A 10,035-nucleotide genomic window follows, 5' to 3' on the forward strand; every position below is an offset into this window, starting at 1 on the left:
TAGGACACGAAAGTGCATAGTTGGAGGAAGTAAGTGGCGGAAAAAACGTTGGAGGAATTAGGGTTAATAAACAATAACTTTTAATTGGGGTATAAAAATCACCCCTGCAGGTGACCATTTACGCGAAAAAAATCAGGCGCCCATTTCTAGGTATAATATTCCCGTCAATTAACGTCATAACGGGACGTCGATCGCGGTGTTAAAAAATTTCCCACGCTGGATGCGCGAAATTAAACAGTCACGTGACTGAAATTTGGTAACTGTCGGCCAATCAACATCGCGCTTCGTTTAATTGAGTAGTTGGAAGCGATCGTTTCCGCCGTCTTTTTACTCCGTCCCGGTCAAATTTCGCGTACGAACAAGTGTCCGAAGTGCCGGATTCGGCAACGGATAATCGTCGCGGCGTGATAATCAGTTCCCGTGACCGCGATCAGCGCGTATCTCGGACATTCGCGATCGACATCCGTCACGGCGTCCCGCGTTCGCGCGTTTTCCAGCAAGCTTGTCTCGCGTACCTATACCTATCCCTATTCGCTCCAACCATGCCTTTCGTGTCCCACGAATTTCTAACAGTCGTTTGTTCCGGAAAACAAACGATCGTGGGAGAATCCCCTCCACGCCGGAAAAAAGTTATTGTGGCAGGGAACCTCAGGTAAAAATTTCAAAGTCCTAGCTCATTTACTCTCGAAACGGGGAACAATCAAAATCTCGGTGGGACACGAAAGTGCATGGTTGGAGGATTATGTCAGTGTTGTGTGAAAGGTAAATGAGCATTTTTTTCGATAAAAATGTATTTTTGTGTATAATTTAACCGTATTTAAAATATTTTTGTCGTTAAAAAAAAAATTTAACATTCCACAGAGGTCTATTATGGCTCAGAGGCAGGTGGAAGAGGTGGGGAGGAGCTACGATTATATAAAAAAAATTAATTTTTTTACATAAAAAATATCTGTCACACTTCAAATTCGCCTTTTCTTATTCAGAAATTCTTTTTCTAGCATTCTTTAAGTCCTTAAAGTCCTTCTGTACCATTTAAAAATTACCAAATTTGCGACGACGAAATTAAGTATTCCTATTTAATTAATAATTATTTTATATTTTTTTTCTCATTTGCACTACTTTTAGCTTTAATTTGCGTTTTGGTTCATTAAGCTTCGTCAATTTGTTCGTGAGTTATGATTTTTTAAGTAAAACGAGTCGTAACGTGTGTTTGTCAACATATAATTGTTATAAAAAAATATTTAAATAAATGATTTTCAAATGTTCTTTACATTGATTTTTAGTCGAAGGTACAAAGATATTATAATAATTTTTGGGGAATTTTTCAAAGCTATTAACATTATAAAAAACACGTGGGACTCGAAAGTGCATGGTTGGAGGATTATTGGGGTGAAAAAAACGTTGGAGTGAATAGGGCTATTTCACCGCACTCGTTCGTCCGATGAGAGTATGAGAGTGTCGCGAGTCGCGAGTGCTGTTCGGTGTTCGGAGTATCGAGGAGCATCGTCAAGAGCATTGAGGAGCAATGACAGAAGCGTCGTGGAGCATTCTGGTTGATTAATTGCGACAGGTGGCCGGTCGCAGCCGTCACGATTACCGGGTGTGCGGCGCTTTCTCGAGATTTTTCCACGGTCAAGGTGTGCCGAGATATGATTCGTTCGCCACGCGAAAATGCCTGTAGTAGTGTCTATGTAAAGGTGTCAGTGCATAAAAGTATATATTAAGTGCATAAAAGTGTGCGTTAAACAACGGAGGAATAAAAGGATTAACGGAGTAGAGGATTAATCGTAAGATGGATCGATTGATGGCGTTCAGCTGCCGGCCGGTGAGTCTTCCCATGCTGGTTTTCGTTCGACTATTTCTTGGGTTTTTCCATCGCATGTTGTTTTGCTGCACGTTTCTCCGAATTGCCTAGAATTGTCGGCAAAGGCCGCGTCGTGCCCCTCTGTCCTCCCTCCGCCGCCCTCCTTCCACCCCTCGTCGCTCGAGCGCTCGGGCGATGTTAAGTAAAATCAACCCGCGCGCCCTTTATCTGATTTCGGCGAAATGTGATCGGCACGAAAAATCCCGTAACAAGTCACGGGCTTGTGAGTTAAAAAATATTGTAATAAATATTTATTCAATTACAATAGGACCCTCCCTTATTTATCTCCCGGGAGGGAGATATTTTATTCTTTATTCTTTATTACAACGACATTTATAAAAATTTAATCAATACTTATTGCCAGAAGAAAAAAGAAAATAGGAATGTATATAATAATAATCTATTATAAATGATTTTCGAAGTAGACGTGACGCTCAGTGTGGTAAAGTGATTTTTTTTTAATGGAAGCATTGTAGTTTAGTTAAATGTACGGTGACTACGGAAGCATAGTATAATATTATATAGATAATTTAATTAAGGTAGAATTCAATTTTAGAGCATCAAGTGGAGTACAACGAGATTAATTTGATTATGTTTAATAATAATTTTTTTAATATATGAAATTTAGAATATGACGGAATTTATACAAATTTTATTACGTCTAGATTACGTAATAATTATTCCATTAACGTGAATGTCAAACCCTGGGTTCCGTAAAAGCGCATATGGGCGCATTTATCTATAGCATACGTAACGTTTACTATATAAAATGCGTGCATATGCGCTTTACGGAACCCAGGGAATATTTGTAATATTTACAACGTAATGCGTGCCATAAAATTCACGCACCAGTTTCCAGTGGAACAGGAAGTCACAATAAAACCGGAATGAAGGCAAAATGACGATTTTTAGTCCATTTTGCCATGATTTTAACATCATTTTTACTTCATTGTGACTTTTTGTTCTACCTGGGTTTACGGTAAAATTTTATTATACAAAAAAATAATCAATAATACGATAATACTGTAAAAATCGATAAATATGATAAAATCTTTCTGAATGAAAACAATCTTGTAAAAGAATGCTGAACACGAAAGCATGTATTAATATAAGAACATTTAAAATATTTAGTAACGAACATTATATCGAAGATAAATGCAGTTATTTTTATAGAATTACCTCTTGCAATTATCGTTTTTTATTCAAGATATATTCAGGAATCATCTCTTGCAATTATCTTTTTTATTCAAGATAATATTCAAGAATTGCTTCTTGCAATGTTGCAATTATTCTGTTTTCTAAAATAAAAATTTAAAAGATCGAATTACATTTAAAAATATATTGACTATCGATAACTGACTCGAAACTGTTTCTGCTGCTCTGTCGTCAGAGTACGTTACCGGTATCGCTCAGTTGGTCGCGTCGTTTCAATCCGGTCGATACTGTGACGTGGTGTCAGGTCAGTCAGGTGTCGGAATCGAGCAACAAAGCTGCGTGGTTCGTGCTGCGTTTGCTGCGTTACCGTTGCTACGCTTAGCGAACGTTTGACTACGTTTAACGATTTATCGCGGCCTTTTTTTCGCAAAGTAAATTGTGACACGCTCGAATATCGAGGAACAATGACGAAGACCGAGGACCAATTTGATGGAATGTTGCTGGCATTGGCACAGCAACACGAGGGCGGTGTGCAGGACGTAAGTAACGTTTTCTCGGTTGTTGAGGTTAACTCGCGCGATAAAATATTTGCAATTTCACGAAACTGTCCGGAAGATACAATTTTTTTGCTCTTTTTATTTTAGTTGCTGGACACCTTCTTCAGTTTTCTGGCGAGAAAAACAGACTTTTATACCGGAGGTGGCGAAGGGGCAGCTGAAAAGGTAATTGCGTGTATGAAAAGTAACGTGGAGTAATTTCCTTATATTATTATTCTAAAAAGTTCTAAATTAACTAGATTTGTTCCTTTATGTGCAGCTTGTCATGGGCAAATTCAAGAAACACGAAGCCGGTGCTCTTGCCAAAGCTGCATCCGAAAAAGCGGAAAGAGCAGAGCAAGAGAGAAGGCGTAAGGAAAGACTCGAGAAGAAAAGAAAAGAGGAACAAGTGGAGGAAGAGAAAATAGATAACGATTCTAGAATAGTTGAATTAACTGACGAGCAGGCTGTTAAATTACAGGAAGAAATAGAGAACAAGGTATCTACATAGTGAAATAGTTGTTATAGGCCGGTATTCATAATCAGATCTTATATTTAAGATTGTTTCAAGTTTATCTTTAGATGCTGTACGACTCGTTTTATTGGCTATGGAGTATCTAAAGATGAACTTAAGGCGATATGTAAGATCTATATTACATATATATAAGATCCGACTATGAATATCGGTCATAATTTTTATTCTATGTTATTTCATGATTTCTTTAACCCTTCGCAGAACAAATGGGCCTTTAAAGACCCGGTCGATATTTCAGTTTTGAATTTTTCGGAGACTTTACGGACTCATAAAAAAAACTTAAACAAAAATCAGACATATATAACGGTATAAATAGATTCTTAAAGCCTTCGAAAGTATACTTGAATTTTTTCAGACTTTTTATGGCACTATTACAGCTTGAAAATCTTAACTGGCCTAGACCCACGTGTTTGACGGAAGCAGCAAAATTACACATGTTCTGCGAAGGGTTAAGATATGGAAGACATTGTACAAATTAATTAAAATTAATTAAAATTAAACTATGATAAAGAGGCTTGCTCTGAATCAAATTCAAGGGAAAATATAAAGTTGTTGGGCCACAGAGCCTGTATTAAATTCATAACTAAGTTTTAAATAGTATATTGTCAAAACATAAAAATTTAATTGTCAGATATCAGATAAAAGTAGTATACTTATTATTAAGATGGTAATCTATTATCTAGATCGAAATCTAAACGTTTCGATCTTGATTGAGATTCTCAGTGTTACATAAAATTTACAGTAATTAGAGTGCAAAATTGTAGCATTAAAATTAGTACAAAGCCGTGTATCAAAATTCGTGTGTTAAAGTGCTTGGTTGCATTGCAGAATTCTACTCGAAAGCACACTTTCAAATTGGTCCCACACAAGAATAACATTCTCTCCGTTCAAAAGTGACAATTTAAATAAAATAGCCAAGACCTATAACTTTACCATTTCTTGAGATATCTGAAATCCGCTCGGAAATCCACTTGTGCAGTCTCAAGCGGATTTGAGATATCTCAATGTCGGGTGCGAGTTAGTTAAAAAATTTTTTTGTAATTTTTAATGTATTGAACTACAAATGAAATTTTTGTTACTACAAACAAAATACTAACTTTTTCCGTATCGAAAAATTAATTTTTTCAAAGTCGGATGCCAGATTCACATAGGTAGATTGCAAAAACAGCGTTGCAAGCGTTTTATAACATGTTTTGACAATATACTATTTAGAACTTAGTTATGAATTTAATACATTAGGTTCCATGGCCAATCATTTTATATTTTTCTTTGAATTATACAAATTATAATACTCAATTAAATAATTTTTTGTTATACAGAAATTAGCAAATGACTCTGCTGTCGCGGGATCTAGCAGCGATAACGACAGTGCTAAGAATGATGAGTTCGAAAATACCGATTCTAAGAAAGACAACGATGAGGACGAAGAAGATGAAAAGGAGAAAAATAAGCTGAAGCCTAACAGCGGTAACGGTGCAGACATGCCGAATTACAGATGGACGCAGACTCTTGGAGAAGTAGAGGTAAGTGCTTTATGTCGTACTTTATATACGTTTAATACACATGTGGCGCCAAAACATCTTTTTAAAGAAAATTTTAAAGGAAAATAGAGATTTAAAGAAATATTTTTTAATATATTAATTTTCTATTATTTTTTATGCCTAAGCATACAACATTTAGTTTTATTTTAATTTATTTAGTAGTTGAGTTTTTAATTGAAAATATTGAATATTTATACACTAAGAAAAAGTTATTTAGATCAAAGAAAATATTTATTTAGATTGCTGCCAATAATTTGTTTACTTAATATAATACACATATTTATTTAGAATTAGATATTTTTACTTAATTTAAATAAAAATATTTAATTCTAAATAAATATGTGTATTATATTAAGTAAATATCGAGGTAAATATCCTATTGGCACAGCAATCTAAATAAAATGGATCTAAATATTTTTTTTCTCAGTGTATTAAAAATATATATCAAAATAAATAAATATCGAATTTGTGGCAAATAAATAAGAAATCTAATAGATTAGGATGCTTACCTCAGGATATCATATCATTCTCCAGCTGTTATGTGAATATTATATCAATATGCTGCAAAAGACAGGTGGAAATGAAACGACGTTTACTATATTTGACAGTTTCTTGTTGAATCGACGATTAATACGCAAGTAATATCACAGACGCGAAAAGCGATCGACGCGACCGCCCTTCATTGCTTTTCCGTTTACATTTGCTCCCGGAATAACAATCCGACGGAAATCCAGATATGATTAAGGCAGCTTGTTAGTAAAAATTAAATTACAGGCCCTAAATAGATATTCACTATCTTGGTCCCATCTCGTCGATTGCTTCGAACTGTCCGTCGGTACTCGTTATTCAAAATACTATTAGATTCGAGATTTGCGTTGGACGACTAGGATTAGTGACACTCGAGTGATATTTTATCGTATACCTCTTCTCTACATCGGCTCTCGATAATGTCGACACGCGATTTACGAACGATAAATCGATTGAGAACTAAATAGGAGAAGTTTTTTCGTTTTTATTCGCTACGCGAAAAGTTGTGCTTTTTATTTGGAGCAATCGCGGATCACTATCGTGTGTCACTATCGTCCGTAACCCCTTACCACATGTATCTTTCCATGCGAAAAAATATGCGGCGTGCAGAGAGGTGTCATAAGTCACACACGTAAAACAGTGAAGAAATTTTAGAGAAAGTTTGCTTGTGCTCTACATGACACGCGCTACGCGGTAAGAAGTTAATTAACATAAAATATATTATGTTATTCGTCGGATCGTATCTCGCGGGACAATCCGACGAATTTCGTTAAATTCCAGCATAAATACGCAAGAGTATCCCATCGCGAGGATCTCGTCAACCCCTTAACAGTACGTTGCTCATTACACAAATGTAATTACTGATTTTCACGTACCACACGTTTGTCGCGGTGCAATACAGTATGTATACATATATATATACTTAAAATTCTAACCGCCGGGAACGTCTACGGACCGAGAGTGGTCTGAACAGGCTTACAACGCAGATGTACATATACGTGTAAATATGAGTAAGTCAAATTAATATCGTGACTGGATCTTGCGTTTTCTCTTTCTCTCTCTTTCTCTCTCTCTCTTTCTCTCTCTCTCTCTCTCTCTCTCTCTCTCTTTCTCGTCTTCATGGAAACGTTTTTCCCAGCTCCGTTCTCTCCGCAGTAGTCATTTTCTTCATTGCCCGTTTCTATCACGATGATCATCGTTCATGGTCACGTGCCGTTTCCTCCTCCTCCTCCCGCTCTCACCCTCGGCCTAGTTGTACTTGTCGCGAGCCCTCACTGCAATCAGAGGTAAACATCAGCGAGGAAGTTCGTGGATGGTGAATCCGCGGAGATCGCACGCGGTGTTGAAATGCAATGGATGTGGCAATAGCCGCTGCCGCTGCGGCAGATACTCACTTTCCATGTAAAGGATCCCGGCGAGCAGACCGACCATGAACAGAAAACTCATGGTGCACACGAGAACGGTGAGCTGATTTCGCGCGCACCAGGACTTCCTGTAGACGGTGGCCGGTCTGCCGAGACCGTTCACGACCGTGAAGTGGGTGCTGCTGGCCACCGAGGCGGTGTCTATCTGCTTCGGCGCCGTCACCGTGGGCGGATGTATAGCGGCGAGATTCGCGAGATTCGCGGCCGTGAGTAGCAACGTTCCCGACGCGGCGCTCTGCAAACCATGTAATCACCGGAAAATTTGATTATAAAATCCGAGAAAACTCGTCTCGAACTTTTGAGAAGAGTCTTCCCACACTTATTATTTGCCGATCGTTGTCCCCAGCGTGACCAGCGGACGTCGGATGCTACTGTCTGCAATGTGCATCGCGTCGCGTCGCGAAAAGAAATTAAACTTGAGATTCCGCGAAAATAAGGCAAGTTGGGACCTTAACCGAATTGCGATTTTTGTTTACACCATCAAGATGTTTATGAACATTTTTGTCTGTTTATGAACATTTTTGCATCTATGTTTCAATGTGTTCGTGAGCGTTGAAGTGTTCTCGGCGGCTGGAAGTGTGCGACGATGCAATCGCCGCAAAACTTCTTCAAGCACGTAAAGTAGAAAGCTGGACTTATCATTTTGATATCAGGACCGACTGGCAAATTTATCGTGCGACTTTTGTGCGTAATTTAAAATTATTCGTAGAATTTCATCATTGGCGTCCATCGGACGAGGGACTTGACGAAATAAAGCAGCTTTTCATCGGATTTACATTGGAATTTTAATTCCAGGGCTTTTAAGTTAATCGTAAAGCGAGTTTTAATTTTAATTTTAATTTAATTTAAAATCAGGCCAATTTCGATATTGCTGCACGAGTAGTCGTGTTTAAAGAAGCGAAATTTACGTGTGTACTGGCGGTGGATCCTTGAGACGACGTCGACCCTCTCGAGGGGGAGTTCGGATGCAAGTGATGAGCCCAGCTACCATTTTCGCTGTCCCTCTCGCTGCGCCCGACCAAGGACGGCCTTGGGATGTGCCAGGAAAGCGGGTTGGCGGCAGCTACCGCTGTTGTTGCCACCGCCGCTGTCGTCTCGATCTGAAACCAACGTAAATCGATGTGAAGCTTCGATTGCATAAGCGATAATGCCATGCCGATTGCTGTTCTACTCTCTCGCCCGCATGTCCTCCACCTGCGACCGCGTGCCGTTTATCTGTCGCCAGAAAACATTACTCTACATATAGCTACGCGAGGCACCGCATCGGTGAACGCATTAAACGCGCATTTAAACGGGGGCTTTTAGACAACGATAAAATTTAACAAGCCATGGAGATTGTTTTATTGCACGATTAAATCTGTTTATATCTGTGTATATATCTTAACGCGAAAGAAAAGCCGACGTGACGTAATTTCTAGCACCAAATCGGGATTGCTACATGCACGTTACCAATTTTAATTTTACATTTTCTGTGCAAATACCTGCCTTCTCAGTTTATTATCCGGATCGTACTTATCCGATTTGACGTTTTCACACGTGCGAGTGATTATATCATTTTTACTGTTGCATCAGCAGACCGAACTGGGAAACTGTCTCGTTCGAATGTCAATGTTAAAATCTCTATAATTTCTTTGGTACTAAAGCTAGTGTTAGTCGATTTCAAGTTTCACATTTTGTGCAGTTGTACAATCTCGGCCGATATATGCGATACGTGCTTACTATTAATTGATTAATTAAGCGATGAGTATAATAATGCCACCTCCGCGCATTTATATCTTTATCGTCAGACAATGCATGATTTCACTGTGAGCGGGGTCCTCATTCAAAAATCTGTCGTTCCAAATTTTTTTATCGAGCGGTCGTTTAAAGCGCGCGATATCAAAGTAGAGTGGTAGGCATCGCGAAAGCACATCTTCTGCTCCCACTCTTCCTTCCTGCGAGAGGAAGATTGACGAGAATTTTCGGCGTCTCCCGGGGGCGTGGAGCACCTCGACATTCCGGTTTGATCGTTGCATAACGCTCGTTGCGCTCTCGAATTCCGCGCGCCGCCGTCGCTTCGCGCGTCAAGTCTGCCGCCGTTGTTTTTGCACCGTTCTCGTCCTTCGCGCAGAGAGATGCGAAGAAATTCGTCGTCACCGTCATCGTCGTTCCTCTCTCGCTTCCTTTTTACGTGTTAATGCGCCTGGACTTTCGCACGCAGCACCCATTATACCCCGATAGATCGTACGCGCAGTTGGATATTTCCGCGACTGCGCGTCGAGAGGACGCGACGCGACGGGACGCGTGCCGATTACGCCAGTTAATTGGCTATTTTCGCACGTAAATCAAGTGCATTTTGCATCGGTGTGGCCTACCTTCGCGACCGGGCGCCGCCCAAGGACTGCGCTCGCTGCAAGAGTTTTGCACTGAACGAGTTTGCGCGTTCCTTTTCGTCTCCGACGTCGGTTTTTCA

The 10,035-nt window shown here is 39.4% G+C and overlaps 2 protein-coding genes across 2 annotated transcripts; one reads left to right on the plus strand and one right to left on the minus strand.

Moving 5' to 3' along the window:
* Window positions 1-3,322: 3,322 nt before the first annotated feature.
* On the plus strand, window positions 3,323-6,273 carry LOC112458989 (nuclear migration protein nudC-like). The gene is made up of 5 exons (XM_025022859.1): window positions 3,323-3,558; window positions 3,664-3,741; window positions 3,836-4,054; window positions 5,410-5,629; window positions 6,146-6,273. The coding sequence occupies exons 1-5, from the start codon at window positions 3,484-3,486 to the stop codon at window positions 6,271-6,273; spliced, it is 720 nt and encodes a 239-aa protein (XP_024878627.1). The 5' UTR covers window positions 3,323-3,483.
* Window positions 6,163-8,834, minus strand: LOC112458990. The gene is made up of 3 exons (XM_025022860.1): window positions 8,492-8,834; window positions 7,554-7,818; window positions 6,163-7,433 (listed from the first exon to the last, which is right to left on the minus strand). Exons 1-3 carry the CDS (start codon window positions 8,735-8,737, stop codon window positions 7,408-7,410), a joined length of 537 nt encoding a protein of 178 aa, XP_024878628.1. The 5' UTR covers window positions 8,738-8,834; the 3' UTR covers window positions 6,163-7,407.
* Between the last annotated feature and the right edge of the window lie 1,201 nt (window positions 8,835-10,035).

This window comes from Temnothorax curvispinosus, unplaced genomic scaffold (assembly GCF_003070985.1).
Source record: "Temnothorax curvispinosus isolate PA1 unplaced genomic scaffold, ASM307098v1 QBEX01009415.1, whole genome shotgun sequence".
Lineage (NCBI taxonomy): Eukaryota > Metazoa > Arthropoda > Insecta > Hymenoptera > Formicidae > Temnothorax > Temnothorax curvispinosus.

Excerpts from the sequence above, each read along its gene's own strand:
- LOC112458990 (XM_025022860.1), bottom strand. The coding sequence starts at position 8,737 with ATGGCATTATCGCTTATGCAATCGAAGCTTCACATCGATTTACGTTGG. Across the intron at positions 7,819-8,491 it reads GATCCACCGCCAGTACACAC|AGCGCCGCGTCGGGAACGTT; the intron begins GTAAATTTCGCT and ends CATGGTTTGCAG. Across the intron at positions 7,434-7,553 it reads CGGGATCCTTTACATGGAAA|TGAGGGCTCGCGACAAGTAC; the intron begins GTGAGTATCTGC and ends CTCTGATTGCAG.
- LOC112458989 (XM_025022859.1), top strand. The coding sequence starts at position 3,484 with ATGACGAAGACCGAGGACCAATTTGATGGAATGTTGCTGGCATTGGCA. Across the intron at positions 4,055-5,409 it reads AGGAAGAAATAGAGAACAAG|AAATTAGCAAATGACTCTGC; the intron begins GTATCTACATAG and ends TTTGTTATACAG. Across the intron at positions 5,630-6,145 it reads AGAGGTAAGTGCTTTATGTC|GATATCATATCATTCTCCAG; the intron begins GTACTTTATATA and ends TGCTTACCTCAG.